At 40.8% G+C, this 16,920-nt stretch overlaps 1 protein-coding gene across 3 annotated transcripts in view; it reads left to right on the top strand.

Moving 5' to 3' along the window:
* DMD (dystrophin) overlaps positions 1-16,920 on the top strand; it is a 3,507,873-nt gene that overhangs the window by 3,369,867 nt on the left and 121,086 nt on the right. For all 3 annotated transcript variants that reach the window (XM_073614841.1, XM_073614839.1, XM_073614840.1), the window contains 2 exons: positions 3,556-3,667; positions 6,440-6,576. In XM_073614841.1, the coding sequence (XP_073470942.1) occupies positions 3,556-3,667; positions 6,440-6,576 (249 nt within the window). The remainder of the gene's footprint in view (positions 1-3,555; positions 3,668-6,439; positions 6,577-16,920) is intronic.

Genomic DNA, 16,920 nt, shown 5'->3' with positions numbered 1-16,920 from the left:
CTTCCATTTAAGGATTATGGAGGCCACTGTTCTCTTAGGAATCTTAAGTGCAGCAGAAATTTTTTTGTAACCTCGGCCAGATCTGTGCCTTGCCACAATTCTGTCTCTGAGCTCTTCAGGCAGTTCCTTTTGACCTCATGATTCTCATTTGCTCTGACATGCACTGTGAGCTGTAAGGTCTTTTATAGACAGGTGCGTGGCTTTCCTAATCAAGTCCAATCAGTATAATCAAACACAGCTGGACTCAAATGAAGGTGTAGAACCATCTCAAGGATGATCAAAAGAAATGGACAGCACCTGAGTTAAATATGAGTGTCACAGCAAAGGGTCTGAATACTTAGGACCATGTGATATTTCAGTTTTCCTTTTTTAATAAATCTGCAAAAATGTCAACAATTCTGTGTTTTTCTGTCAATATGGGGTGCTGTGTGGGGATGCTTTTCTTTAGCAGAGAAGCTGGTCAAAGTTGACGGGAAGATGGATGGAGCCAAATACAGGGCAAACTTAGAAGAAAACATGTTCAAGTCGGCAAAAGACTTGAGACTGGGGCTGAGGTTCACCTTTCAGCAGGACAACGACCCTAAATGTACAGCCAGAACTACAATGGAATTGTTTAGCTCAAAGCATATTCACGTGTTAGAATGGCCCAGTCAAAGCCAGACCTAAATCCAATTGAGAATCTGTGGCAAGACTTAAAAATTGCTGTTCACAGAGCTTGAGATATTTTGCAAAGAAGAATGGTCAAAAATGTCACTCTAGATGTGCAAAGCTGGTAGAGACCTACCCAAAAAGACTTGCAGCTGTAATTGCAGCGAAAGTTGGTTCTACAAAGTATTGACTCAGGGGGGCTGAATACAAATTATGTCCATACTTTTCACATAATTATTTGTGAAGAATTTTGAAAACCATTTATCATTTTCCTTCCACTTCACAATTATGTCCCACTTTGTGTTGGTCTATCACATAAAGTATGAATACTTTTTCAAGGCACTGTGTGTATGTGTGGGTTTGTGTGTGTGTGTGTATAGAGATATATATAATATCAAAGTGGTTGTGATTAAAGCTCAACGCAATCAATTTAGGGGGTATTATATAGGACATGCAAACCCCTACCTGTATTCAGATCTACATAGTCCCTCTACAGCAGCAATCAATCAAGCATTACTGTTAGAAAGTTGCTAATTTCAATGCTTTAGTGAGCATTCATTTCTGGTGGCGGTACTGCAGCTAGCTGAATTTCCTTTAAGGAATGTGGGAAAGGTGTTGATCCATCAGCAATAGCTTGGAGGAGTGTGGGGTTCCAGAGTCTGTAAATACATTGCAAAATTATGTCAGAAAGGTTCAGGGACTATTTGGTGTTCTAGAGACCTTACACCTCTAGGACTATCAGAGGCTTGCCTTTATATCTCCTCTACAAATATCTTCTCTCTGCAGCGAGTGACAGGGGTTTTATGATGCTGAAGAAAAAACAAATGTATACCAAGATACCCTCCAAAACATTTATGAGCTGTGCCAATCTAACGCATGCAGAGCTTAATCGTAAGAAATTTGGTTTCCCGAGGGTGCCTATATAACCAGGAAATGGCCTGGGTAAGGCAGGAGAAAGCCCTACCACAGTTTAACTCTATATAAAACCTTTAGGTGATGACCCTACTACTTTCACAAGGTTAAAGCTTGCTTTGCACACGCATTTTAAGACCAGAAAGTGCATATATTCATTTTGTGACACATTAGGAAGTCAACATTTTTTTAAATAGATTTGCCTAGGGTTCAGCTTAATGCGTTTGCATGGCAATATGGTGCCTATGGTTCAGTGCCCACCAAGGACACTATCTACACAATGACATGTGTGGATTTGCTGCCACATTTTAAAACCAGCTTGTTGGCGTCACACAATTATCCACACAGCTAAAAATATACTAGGGATATTAAATAAAATGGTCCTTTGGAGGCAAGTCATGCTGTGAGTGGTTCAGAGCTTTGCAAAATGCTGTTGAATATGGTGGCATCATACAACTTCTCAATATAACCATAAGGTAATGATAAAATGTCCAGTGTAAAAAAAATATATAACTATGCTTAAAAAAAATTAACTTTTAGGTATATTTTTTCCTGTTCAAGGCAATAATCCATAGTTCAGCACAAGTTTCTGAAAAAAAAAACATGCGCGCACACACACACACACACACACACACACACACACAAAAATAATCAAAGTTAGCTTGCTAGCACCGCATATTCAGCCGTACAGTTTACAAATATCTCAGTAGAATTCATACAAAATACATTTATCCAATAGACTGTGAAATCCTTACTACCCCTGAGAGAAAATTGCAGTTTTATTCACTCAGAGTATTTTACAGACAAAAACCAGTGTGAGCACCTCTGCTGTATTAAAATACTAAATAGAATTGTTCTCTGTAGACGAGTATGAAATGCTCCATAAAGTAGAATGGTTGAAAAGGGCTTTACAGCCCCAGGTAGTAAATTTTACCAGGTGATGTACAATGATTTTACAAGTACAGTTCCTCTAGAGAGTCCATTGTTTATACTTGCTTGACTAACAGCTAGTAGTGATGTGTTTGAATAGGGAAGCAAAATGTAGAATGGTACACATAATGGATGCCATGTTGTGTCTTGCAGCTTTAATAAATTATGTTTCTTGTATTACCAAACTGTGCACTTTCTTACCTTAAGTAGCCCTTGGCATGTGCCTGTTTTGGGTACCCTTTGTGCATAGTTTTCCAAACAATCTTTTGTAATTTTTGAATAAATATACCAGATCACACAGGGAATTTTGTAGCAGCAGGTACGACTCTGAGCGAGCATCAGTTGCTGAGTGAGAATCACTTCAATAGTTAATAGTTATTCATATTATCCAGTGAATGTCACAATGCAGCTGCATAGAGCAGTACTGTATTGCATCCAGCTATAGTAGCGACTCTTTAGCTATATTTACCCAGTGAAAATTATCAAAGCGATTTCCATTTGTTGGAAAATTCTGCTACAAATTTACTTGTGTGATAACACTTTCTTTAATGAAAACAAAAGAAAGAAACCACGCTAAAACAAAATTTAAAATTACTCTAATAGTGTAGTATCTCTGTTGTGTACACATAGTAATTAAAGGGTATAATGGGTACAGAGTTAAAATCTCTGACTAATGTGGTAGAGACACACCCTGTTATATGGCCATTGTTTTCCTGCATTTGATTTGTGTTTGAAACTCAGGTCATGCAGGTCAGCCAATTAACTTTAATTCTGGAAGACATGACAATTCAGAGTATGCCTTTGACCTGCTTTGCATTGTGCTGCAGCCTATTCTATTAAGGTGTGTTTAAACTGCAAAAAGAAGTCACATGCAGCCTTTTTATCAGATGCTGCATTTTTTCATTTGAATACATGCAGCTACCTTTAAATGGAAATGGCTGCATTTGACAAAATTGCCTGTCAACATTAGTGCAAGCACAGCTTCTGCTTCATTTTGATTTTGGGTTAGTAGATCTGAAAATATCCAAAAAAATGTACAATTACTCTGTTTTTTTTCTACTTCAGGTACAGAAGTTTAAAGCACTTTAACTATGACATCTGCCAAAGCTGCTTCTTTTCCGGCCGTGTTGCAAAAGGTCACAAAATGCACTATCCGATGGTTGAATATTGCACTCCCGTAAGTTCCCTTATCATATAGATTAATCTTCTGAAACAATGGAAAAACTGTATGGTATAAAAAGTATAGTACCTGGTGACAGACCTAAAAAAAAAAAAAAATTCTTAGAGGAGATCTACCCCACCCACATTTGCATCTTTGCATCATCCGCTTCAATACAGCAAGGTAAAACAACATTGGACTTTTTTTTTTTTTTTTAAAGCTTTTGTTTACCAGGTTTCCATGGTGTAGTCTTTTTTTTTTTCTTCCTGTTTAGGGTGCCGCGGCGATGTAGGTCATATCCTGCTGTGCCTTTGCTCTTAGGAGTTGTGTGTTGTCATTCCCAGGAGTCAGTGGGCATCGCCGCCTGTTAGCTTCGCGTTATTTCCAAACAGGAATTTACACGGTGTAAAGTGGTGCTAAGCGCCATTTTTTAAAAGTGCAAACAGATTCTTGTTGCTAACATGAGACAGAATTGTGAGCCGAGCCTCCTGTTTTATGCGCATGCGCGAGATTGGGGGGTCCATGCTGGGTAACTCAGCAGCACCTTATCCCAGAAGAATAGACTAGTGGGCTTCACATGCCCACAGTTAAGATGGGAACATGCTGACAATTGAATATAAGTGTTCGTTTTAGCAAACAAATACTGCAATACTACAGTGACTTTGCATAGTTACCTTTTTTATAAAAGTTAGTGTCTTTTAAAAAAAATTTATAAAAAATTACGTCTGGAACTCCTGAAACTGAAACAAGGTTTTTTTTCCCTTTATTAAAAAAAAAAAAAAAAATTACACCAGACTGATATTAAACTTGTCTACCTGAAACTGTGAAGATTTGGTATTTTACGGCACTGGAAGGATGGTCTTTCACTATGACCTGGGAAAAGTGTGTGGGCCGCTCTGGCTCAATAGGGAGAGGGTGTGTAGACAGTGCATCCGCAGCTGCTGCTAGAGTGCTGGGATGGAGCCTGTCCTGGCTTATGCAAAGGTCCAGGAAAGGAAGAGTGACCCCTAGAAATCGCACATCTATGCTGTCCTGTTGAAATAAAAGGAGTGGCAACCTCAACCTGGATTTTTAGACCCCAGATCTCTCCATAAAGAGGACCTATCATGTTGTATTGTTATCGCATGGGATATTTACATTTGCGATAGCAATATAAGTAAACCAATTTTTTTTTAAAGGGACAGTGTAAAATGTTAAAAATGAAATTAAAAATGTTTTTTTTAAGTGCCCGTGTCCTTGCATGCCCATGCACAGTAGTGAACACATACGTAGGTCAGGCCCACATATGAAAACTCTGTTCGCACCACACGTGAGGCATCACCGCGAGTGAGAGCAATAATTCTAGTATCAGACCTTCTCTGTAACTTTTAAACTGGTAACTTGTAGAAATTTTCAAAGCGTCCCCTTTATACATTTTTAAGTACCGCAGTTTGGCGCCATTCCACAAGACTGGGCAAATGATGATTTACAGTTTTACAGTGCCTTGAAATTACACAAAATTTGGAAAATTTCAAGGGGTATGAATACTTTCAAGTAACTGTACATTCCAGGGTCTTCAGAAGTGGAGGAGGGGTTTTCACAGCTAAGCACATCCTCCTGCCTGTATGCCTGAGCTAAGGGCATATGGATTCCAGGAAGTAATTGCTATGTGAATCATCTGCCCTTACTCGAGATGGCCATGGCCAAATGCTAGGTGGAGTTTTTCAGAGTGATTTTTAAAGCAGAAGTCCGCCCACCCCTGCAAAAATTAAAAGCCAGCAGCTACACATACTGCAGCTGCTGACTTTTAATAATAGGACACTTACCTGCCCTGGGCTCCAGCAATGTCGGCACCACAGCTGATGTTTCCATCAGCTGTGGGGTGCTATCGCCGCCATGGCCCAGTGGCGGGGGAGGGAGGAGGAGGTGCCGAGCTGGGACATAATTCGCCGCGGCCCAGTCTCCCGGAAGTGGGGACAGGATACCTGTCGCACCCCCCTGGAATGTGGCACCGGAGGTGGGGAGGAGACAAATGAGCAGAAGTTCCACTTTTGGGTGGAGCTCCGCTTTAAACAAAATAAAGCATGTGGACATGGATGGATGGAGGAGTTGGTTTTGTGTATTACAATTGAACGAAATGGTGCTTTTGGTTTGTGATGCTCAGAGGCTGTGTAGTTCCACTTTAAGTTCTGTTATTAAATGAATCCATCCGTGTGCCTTGCATTGCTTGTTTTGGTGGCTCACAAAATAGTTGTGGACTTATCCTCTTTTCTTGGCTTTACAACTCTTGAATTCTATCCAATTACGTTTAAAATCCTGTACTGTATAATCTTTAAATAATTCATATTAGATTATAGTCTGTCTGCCTATAAGAGCTTGTACAGCTATTAACATGAATGAACCCTTCTTAACTGGACCTGACATTAATAGCTAAAGAAAAATGGTAGGTGCCAAGCTCTTTGTTTTGGTTGATGTTTTTAGCTTCCATAAACCACAGTCCATGACTGAGTTTAGCTTTGAACTTAACAGCAAAAGAAAGAACTAAGAAATGCTAAATCTCATTGTTGTTAAGCCACTAAATAAAGGCAGTTGCCAAATACTTTCCTGTAAAACATTTTATACCTGAATGCCGATTCTCTCAAGGAGAATGCTGAGCCGAATTTTAAATCTATCGATGGATTTGTTTTCTTTTTGACCCTGTTATTTCACAGCTCTCTCGTTCTCAAAGCAAAAAAATGCTTTTTACCTTACTATTCAATTCACGCGATCGAGTCTCACATTCACAAAGAAATGTATTTTGTCTTCTTTCAGACTACATCTGGAGAAGATGTACGCGACTTTGCAAAGGTTTTAAAGAATAAATTCAGGACTAAACGATATTTTGCAAAGCACCCAAGAATGGGTTACCTGCCTGTTCAGACTGTCCTAGAAGGAGACAACATGGACACGTGAGTACACTCTACTGGACCTGCAAATGCCTTTGTCATTTCCCTATTCCCAGTTCTGTTTTCGTTTTTTACATTAATACATTTCATCCTTTCTGGAATGTATTTTGGCTGTAGGAAACACAAGCTGATGTGTTTAGAAAGTCTGCAGTAGTATGTACACCTGCATAAAACACCATTGATGTACCGTAGCAAATCTATCAACAAATATGCAAGGCAATATCTTAATTTTAAAATAATGCAAGAATCTAAAACTGTAATTTTACTTAAAGTGGACCTTGCAGGAAAAATGATCATTTGTAATAAATCCTTAACTGCCACATTATACGGGGCAACATTCTACTATGCACAGAGCACTGTCAATAATCAAGCTAATGTAAACAGCAGCGAGTGTCTACTTTGCTTCAACCTGCCTGAAATGGCTGTTAGTCACTGGCCCAAAATAAGCTTGTAGATATCGGGGGTCGATTTTAGTCAAGGGCCAGTGTCAAATTGTAAACATGCACCTTAAAAATCTATGTTATCTCTCATATATCTATCTTGACATGTGCCTTTAAAAAAAAAAAAAAAAAAGTATCCCTGAATATATCCTTATGGAACTTGTTATCTTAATTGTACAGTGCTGGACACAGGACAGGAAGTCATTGACCATGGGTATGCCACTACTCAAAAGTGACTGGACACTGGAAAAAAAGCTTTTGGAACTACCTCAATGCATCCTCAAATAAAAATGCACCCACTTCATGGGACTTTTTGCTGGTTTCGAAACCATTCTTTTTATTTTCATTTTTCTTTACTACTTCAACCGACAGTAATATCAAGATCTAACTGCTTATTGCCTCAGGGCTCTCTAGCAGTTTCTGAAATGGTTAACTTAGATTTACATCTTGGGAACTGTATCCAGATCCCGCAGCAGTGGGACCAGCCAGTAATTTTTGCCTTGGGTACTCAATCCTGGGTTCGGCACTCCATTTTGTAATGAGTGTAGTTAGCCACAGGGTGATATATATGGCCAGTGCTGTGAGAAATTCCTATGGCACACAGACCCTGGATACTCCGGTGGAATGCCCAGCATGACGGGTAAAGTTTGGTTCCCTTCTGTAATCTGCAGCATTGATTAAGTGAGATGGATTTCCTTGTATTCATGACGGATGTCCTATTTTAACTTATGGAGTGGTATTCACTTTATTTTATCCCCTCTGTAAAAGTTTTTACTACATTAGTGGTAGGTAATGTTATCCTAATGTTTAGCTTTTTAAATTTGGATTGTTTTTGCTAAACGGCTTTACTACTTGGGAGGAGACTTTTTGCACTATGCCTATTGTCTGATGTCTCTCTGCCACCATTTCTATTGAGATTGAAAGAAGCATGTCTGCCTGCTGTCCCAGAGACACAGCCACAGGACATCGGTCAGCGCATGGGTTATCGTAATTCCTTTCCCAAACACGCTAATACCCTCTCTTTCTGCGTCCATTTCATAAGTATCCCACAGGGAATCCCCTCAATTAGCAATGGAAGGACAAGGCACAGATGAGCTGAGAAAAAAACAGCCTAATAGCGCTGATGTTACAGACAGCAGTGAAATGCTCAAGATGATAGCTATTCCCCTGTACCAGAGCAAGATCTTTTTTTGATGCTGCTCCCTTTTAATTCTAGCTCCCTATCAGACATGCAACAGACAGCCTATCTGACTAAGGCAGATTTTACTGAAACTATGATTTCTTTGTTAATCTCTCTGTAATTCTAGAACCTCTTCAGCCTATCACCTAAATCTATTCAGGTCTATGACTAGGGATGGTCAAACAGTTTGGCCCGAGCATAATTTCGGGCCGAACGTTCGCTGTTTGGACGATCGAACAGCCAAACGGGTCATTTGACCGTTTGTTCGCCCTCCCCCCCCCCCCCCCCCCGAACCGACCACAATGCATTGCGGAGCTGAACAGTGCATTGCGAGCCCTGATTGGCTGAAGCAGTGAAAGCTTCAGCCAATCAGGGCACCGAGCACTGCCAGAGTCATGATTGGTCACTGTCATCATGACTAGCCAATCATGGCTTATTCCCGCCCCTCAGTATAAAAGTATTCTTTCAATGGCAGCCATTTTCAGTGTGATTTCAGCGTGGAGAGAGATAGAACAAGGCTCTGTTCAGTGTTATTAGTTAGTGTACTATACTGTGCTATTTTGCTTCAATTGTCAGTGTAGAATATTAGTTTAGTGTCAGTCTAGGGATAGTGTGTAGGGATGAGCCGAACACCCCCCTGTTCGGTTCGCACCAGAACATGCAAACAGGAAAAAAGTTTGTACGAACACGCGAACACCGTTAAAGTCTATGGGACACGAACATGAATAATCAAAAGTGCTAATTTTAAAGGCTTATATGCAAGTTATTGTCATAAAAAGTGTTTGGGGATCTGGGTCCTGCCCCAGGGGACATGGATCAATGCAAAAAAAAGTTTTAAAAACGGCAGTTTTTTCAGGAGCAGTGATTTTAATAATGCTTAAAGTCAAACAATAAAAGTGTAATATTCCTTTAAATTTCATAGCTGGGGGGTGTCTATAGTATGCCTGTAAAGGGGCGCATGTTTCCCATGTTTAGAACAGTCTGACAGCAAAATGACATTTCAAAGGAAAAAAAGTCATTTAAAACTACTCGCGGCTATTGCATTGCCGGTCCGACAATACACATAAAAGTTCATTGATAAAAACGGCATGGGAATTCCCCACAGGGGAACCCCGAACCAAAATTTAAAAAAAAAAAAATGACATGGGGGTCATTTCCGCGGCATTTGAATTTGCCGCGAACACCCCAAATTGTTCGGTGAACTTGCGAACAGCCGATGTTCGAGTCGAACATGAGTTCGACTCGAACTCAAAGCTCATCCCTAATAGTGTGAGTGTAGTGAGGAGGACCATTATTCAGCTTTGCATAGTGTGCAGCTAGAGTAGGGACAGCTCAGATAGTTTCACTGTAGTGTAGTGAGACTGTGTCATTCATACATACATACATTAGTGTAGTGAGACCATGTCCGTAATCTTTACATTGGTGTATAGCTAGAGTAGGGACAGTTTAGATAGCGTCAGTGTAGTGATGTTTGAACACCGTCTATTTGATTGCGTTACTGACAGTTTAACGCCATTTACATCTGTGTGCATTACGGCCAGTTTAACGCCATATAGTTTTGTGTGCGTTACTGCCATTTTAACGCCATATAGTTCTGTGCATCACTGTACGTTTGGCACATTATATTGCAGTATATTATAGTATATCCGTGGAGTGTGTCTGTGTAGTGTGAGTACTCAAATTAAAGTGCACCAAACACCTCTTTACATTGAATAAAGTCCATCTACATGCAGATTTCAACATCTTCTTTACATTTGTTTATAAGCACCGCCCCCTCCCTCCCAATAATGTCTAGGAGGACAACAAGGAGAGGCAGACATTCCCATGGCACTGTAAGGGAGACCAGCAACAAATGTGTCCACAGGCAAAGGTTGACGTTGTGGTCAGTCCTCAGGCAGGGCTTCATTTCCTCTGTTTAGTGAGTTTGCCCATTCTATCCAGCCACAGCATGCAGAGGAGGTGGTGGACTGGCTTACTAAACCTTCTTCATCCTCTGTCACACAAGCAGAGACAAGTGTGCAGTCCCCTGCATTTGCCAGAATGGATAAACCTGCCTCCTTGTCCACATCTATTCCTGCCATAGCCCCAACATCAGCCACTGAGGAGTCCATTGAGGTATTTGACCACAGCGTCAGCCACTTGCACCTTGATGATGCCTAGCCATTACTGGATTCAGATGTTGGTTTGGAGGTTGAGGATGACAGGATCATGAGCCTAGAAAGAGGGAGGAACACTGGTAGACAAATTGGCATTCATGTTCTCCAAGCCACAGCGTATTGCAAAGTTGCCTCCAGTGGTAATGATGAAGATGGAGGAGCTGGATATGATGATGATGATGATGTCACTGATGCGATAGAGCAGAGGAGGAAACTGAAGGTGAGGCGGCACAACCCCAAGGAGGCCGACATCAAGAAAGAGTAGAGAGTACCAACCCTATTCCATCACATTCTGCATCTATTATCTCCCGGCCCGCTCCCCAAAGCTCAGCTGTCTGGGCCTTTTTCAGCACATCTGACACAGATCACACTGTTGCTATCTGCAAACTGTGTCTCAGGCACATCAAATGTGGCAAAAACACCAACCATATGCATATCATTGCAATATTTTTTGCCTTAATCCAGAGCACCTCTATAGCGTTACGTTGGGAAGGCGCCCCCGACACCCAAAGAGTATTTTTTCTGCACCTGTTTGACAGGTGCATATCATTGCAATTTTTTATAGCAAGGCCAATTCTTGCTTTCATTAAGAGTACCTCTATAGGGTTACGGTGGGAAGGCGCCACCAACACCCAAAGACCAATTTTTACGCACCCGTTACTTCTATACAAAGTCAGTGACACCAGAATATATATACAAAAAATCTCTAATCTTATTCCCAGTGCACTACATTGTGTCCTCACCATACACACTGGCTCCCTAGATGTTGCTGAGCAAAATAAAGGCAATTTTTGCTGCAGCAGATTCTAGACATGGTACAGATCTGCCAGTTTGCAGGTACACTAAGAGGACCCCCAGGCACTATGTTGGAAGGAATTTTTCATTTTTAGACTTTCACTTTAAAAATCAAAAAATCACTGCTCATTTAAAAATTATGTTTTTCACAAACTTTTTTTTTTATTGATGCATGTCCCCCAGGGCAGGACCCGGAACCCTATAACCATTGTATGCCCAATTACTTGCATATAAGCCTTCAAAATGGGCACTTTTGATTTTTGACGTTCGGGTCCCATTGACTTTATTGGGGTTTGTTATTTGGGTCCGAACTTTTGCAGTGTTCGGAAGTTCTGGTGCGAACCGAACAGGGGTCTGTTCGGCCCATCCCTATCTATGACCCTGATCCTCCTAACCTTACTGGAGATGCAAGCTTAAGCCACAAGGTGCTTTACCCCCTCATCTGAGTGTTTAGGGTCCGTTGACCCTTTTTTTCTTTCGCCTTTTTTTTTTTAGTGTGTGTGCACGTCCTTATTTCTGCCATTTGTCTTGTTGTTGCCCACCCCTCATTTTATTGTTTGGTGACATTGCATGGTCTCTGACTCCCTGTCCTTTACTGTACGATTAAGATGAGGGGAAGTTTGACTTACTAGTACATTTCATATCTTGGAGTACAGACCAGGACACCAGTCACCTCCCCTGTGTCTCTCCTTATTATTTGCTACAAAACTGGAATCCCACAGAGTGGATAAGGTTATATGAAGGTGCACTGGGGGCATTTCCAGCAACACTTTTGCTAGTGTCCGATCACCTGAAAGTAGCAGCATATAAAGCCATCCATAGACTGTTCGAAACTCAGCTGATTCCTGCTGATTCAAACCATGTATGGACAGGCTGAATGTACCCAGGTTGATCGATCAACTTGGGTACAACCAGCCTGTCAGATTTTACATGCGATTATTGCCAGCGGATGTTATAATCACTGTTTTCCTGGCGAGGACAGCTTCATCAGCTGGGAGAACACAGTGGCTAGTGGTTTGCAGGAATGAAAATCAGTCCGTCTATGGCCAGCTTCGCCCATGGTCTGTAACTTTTAGTCTCGTACCATACTCCAAGATAAGAAATTTACTGACAAGTCAATTTTTTTTCTTTACAAATTTTCTACTACCTCTTTGTTTTCCCTTAAAAAAAAAAAAAAAAGATTGTTGTCAGCTGTAGTAGAGTAGCATTCTATTCCTGTTTTTCATTAGCTTTTATAGCCAAGCTTGGGTTTTATTTTATTTGATAAGCTAGGGAGGTCTAAAATGTCCTATTTCTTGTATTTAGAGTTGTTCAGGTTTGTTTTTCTGAGATACTGCACAGTTCAATAAATTGTAGATGTTTTCTTTTGCATTTCAAATCCTGATAAAACAAAGCTAAATAACTCTTTTTAAAAACATATTCTGCATCACTGTACAGCAATGGAACATATAGATGCTTAAAAAAACCTATATTGAAACCCTGGGAATGAGAAAGATGTTTAAAATAAATTGGTCTAAAAGTAGAAAGGGAAAAAATATATATTTATTTTCACTGTTTATAAAGTGCCAACATATTCTGCAGTACTTTAAAGATGCATAGTTTCAATTCTATATTGCCTGTTCAAAATTATTTACCACGCACATATACACTATTGAACAAATTGGGAGGAAGCCATGCAAGCTAGCAGTATTTTTTTGGACTGGGGGAGGAAACTGAACATCCATATGAAACCTTTAGTATGTCAATTGTGATTCAAACATAGGATCCTAGAGTATTGATCATGGAAATTTGAACAGTGGGAGGTATAGGTATCAGTGTAGTTAACTGTATAAACCAGTGAAAGTCTGGTAGTATTACAAAAAACAAGGTTTTATGCATTTATGAAGATGGTATTTGCTGAGGAGGGTTGGCGAAGGCCTCATGGAATAAGGAAGGGAGTAGCAGAGAAAAGGAGCAGCATAAAGTCCTAGAGGTAGTAGAAATGTGAAAACAATTAGGATTGATATGTGGTATCTATTTACCTGATCATAAAGAAACAAACACTGTAAAAATGGTTTTAGTTCTGAGCGTAAAAAGACAATATATATGAAAAAAAAACCTTTAGACCAACCTATAAATTTGTAACTGCAGCCATACTTTGTTATAAATGGATTGCACACTAATGTGATTTGATGCATTTTCCACAGCTACTTCACGACAACATGATTATTAAATTTATACCAAAGAGGACAGTCGCTTTACATGTAGTGCCATTAATGCTTAATGTAGCAGTCTACCTCAGGGAAGTATATTATACTGTAGCACAGTTCCAACATTAGGCTTTTGTAAAAAAAAAAAAAGGGCCTCACACCTTTTTTTTTTTTTTTTTTTTTTTTTTTTTTTTTTTTTTTTTGCGTTCACTGTTATCCCTTTTATTTTGTATTTTTATCTAATTTGGTTATTTTTCAGAAATTTACAATTTGGGAAAATATGTTGGCGCTACATTAAGACCTCATGCACACCGCCACTCTTCGTAACGCCTTTCTCCTGGCAGACGAAAGCAGCATCAAAAGCGCTCCTTAAAGGGGTAACCCTTACATATACCTAGTGAAGTAACTGGCCTCAGGTGATACACAGAGATTAAACACATTCTCCTACATAAGCTGTCCCTGTCTATCTACAGTCTTCTCTTCTCTATATCTGTTCAAAGTGCTCAGTTATAAAGCTTGTCTGAGAGTTTAGAAAAAGGGGGTGGAGAGCGGAAGTTGCTCTCTGCAGAGCTCAGTGAGGAGAGCTCATTGGAGGGAAGCGACACACCCCCCTCTACTCAGTACACTGGCACAGAGCTCTCAGACGTGATTCATGCATGGGTAGCACAGGAACCAAGCTGCAGAAATAGAGGACATTTGCTGTTCCTAATTGAGACAAGTACGCATCATAGAGCAGGGATCTCCAGACTATGGCCCTCCAGCTGTTGCGGAACTGCACATCCAATGACCCCTGCTATAGAGGGATATGCTTTAATATTGTATGCCTGAGGTTTAGGCCTCATACACATGGGTGACCTGATGATCCAATTTGGTGGCCAAGCCCCTTGTGACGTCACCACCTGCGGCATGATGGGGTGATGTCACAAGGTGTGGTCTCCAAATTACGTAATCGTTGGCCCTGCACCATGACAATTTAAGTCATTGCACACAGCGGACCCAGCTTTACACCGGGAGATTGCGTTGTCAACATCGGAAGAACAGAGGGTGAAGACCCAGCAAAAGAGCTAGAAGACAGCGGGAGAGGGAGAAGAACCGGCAGAGGGAGAAGACCGTCTGAGAACGGAGTAGAGCCGGAGAGGGGAAAAGAAATCAGAAGAGACGCCAGAGCTGATTTAATAAATTACTTAAAAAACCTGTGTAGTGGTTTTATTAACACTTTTTTGGAGTGAATGGGTAGGGGTACAATGTACCCCATATTCATTCACCTAGGATGGGGGGCCAGGATCTGAGTTTTCTTTCCTGCAAACCACAACCACTGGGCAAGGGTTGATGGGAAGAGGCCCTTATCAACATGGGGAAAAGGTGCTTTGGGGTGGGGGGGCGCACGGCCCCCCTGCCCCGAAGCACCCACCCCCCATGTTGAGAGCATGTGGCCTGGTATGGTCCAGGAGGGGGCGCTCGCTTGTCTCCCCCCCCCCCCCCCCCTTTTCCTGACCTTCTGGGATGCGTGCTCAGATAAGGGTCTGGTATGGATCTTAGGAGGACCTCCATGCGTGTTTTTTTTTTTTTTTTTTTTTTTTTTGGCATGGGTAAATTCCCTTTACCATGTTAAACACCTTTTACTTGTGCCTGGCGTTTTTACAGCTCTAGTGCTGGAGCCTCAGAATGCGCTGGCCCTGGGTTTTTTTTTGCTATTTTAAAAATGCCAATGCCTGTTAGAGCTCAAAAATGCCATGGAGGCCATTGAATAACATGGAGTGGTGTTTTTAAGCTGCAAAAAAAAGCTCAAAAACTCAGCTGTAAAAACGTCCGTGTATAAGGCCTTACAAACACTTTAAGCTGCATCTTTTTCAAACGTCGTTAGATGTGTTCAGACACATCAAGTGTTTTGGTTTGCTTCATTTCATTGGCCAGAATAGTTATTCTGGCCATTGAAATAAATGCTGAAGCACAAAACGCAGCCAGTGCGTTTAGCACTAAACACGCCAAGCGCGTTTAGGTGTGCCGGGCGGTTTTATTTATGGAAAAACTCCTCTCCTGAATGAATGGCCCTAGGTTTTTTTCTGTCTCTAAACGCCTGTATACGAAGATATACACCTAGGTTAATTCTCCCTAGAGGTAGACCAATGTTGCTTCAAAGCTCACAGTGTCTTCCTGGCACTTATAACGACATAAGAGTATAAAATAGAGAGCCAGCATTGCGTCCTCCTAATAAAAGTACTTTATTGATAAAGGGTACAGTGTGCAATTTACAGCAGCTTACGTTTCAGTAAAAAACCTTGTTCATAAATGCCCCTGCCTCTAAATGCCTGTAAATGCCTATGTGTGCATGGACATGTAGGCTAATGTAGAGGATCGTTTAGAGGCAGAAAAAAGTAAAAATCCTCAGAAGTGGCATAAACTGTGTAACATTTAAAGCTGAACTCCAGGTATGGTTTTGCATATTTAAAGCAACTTGGACTAATGTAAGTATTAATGTTTCATACCTGTGGGACCGCTGTGGAAGCAGAGAATTACTGTAGTAGTTGGTGCTGCTACAGTGATTGCCGTGGTCTTTCAGGTCCTGTGCCGAGCAGCTGCCCTTCTGCATAGTAAATACAGAGGTTCGCTTGCTCAACATTATTACCATTCCCAGAGTGTCTTTTTTTTTTTTTTTATCCCCCAGTGAATATTGTGCCTTTTTGATGGGTGGGGGGTTCACAGGTATGGGAATATGTACACTTGCACTGGTCAATGCTAGACCAATGTAAATATGCAATTAAAATTATTCCTGGAGTTCAGCTTTAAATCTTGGTATACAGCCTCCTGTGATGTAGCACACAGGGGTATTGAATTAAAATTCAGTCAGTAAAACTTTCTTCCAGCAGAGGACTGAATTACTTGTTTGATACTTAATGACATCTCTGAGCATCTGCAAACGGCACATTTTTGCAAGCACAAATGGCACCATGCGGCTCAGTGCAGCACAATCTTTAAAAAGGGTCAAAGACTTTTCTGCGTTTCTGCATGTAAAACAGCCCATTGAAATAAATGGGTTGCCTACACACAGAATGCAGGTAGCAACGATGTACAGTGGGTAAAGAAAAGAATCACCCCTTTTTAAAATCACTTTTGTTCCATCTAGCTGTATTTACTAGTGCAACTTATACCATCCAAGTGAAAGATATAACACCAACATGTCAGAATTTTTTTTTTTTAAACAGAATCACTAAGTTGTAAAAAGGATCACCCACTTGTGCCAGTATTTTGTTGAACTACCTTTTGCATTTATTACAGCCTTTAGTCTGTTGGGATATGCCTCTACTAACTTTGCACATCTAGACTTTGCAATATATGTCCACTCTTCTTTGCAGAACTGCTCAAGTTCAGTTAAATTTGATGGTGACTGTGGACTGCAGTCTTCAATGATTCAGATTTTCAATGGGGTTTAAGCTTGGACTCTGACTAGGCCATGCAGGGTCATTCACCTTTTTCTCCTTCAACCACTGTGTGGTAATTTTTGCTGTGTGCTTTGGGTCATTGTCATGTTGGAAGGTAAACCTTTTTCCCATTGAGTTTTCTGGTAGAGGGCAGCAGATTTTCCTCAA

This window comes from Aquarana catesbeiana, linkage group LG02, assembly GCF_042186555.1.
Source record: "Aquarana catesbeiana isolate 2022-GZ linkage group LG02, ASM4218655v1, whole genome shotgun sequence".
Taxonomy (NCBI): Eukaryota; Metazoa; Chordata; class Amphibia; order Anura; family Ranidae; genus Aquarana; species Aquarana catesbeiana.
This window is presented reverse-complemented; position numbering and strand designations above follow the sequence as displayed.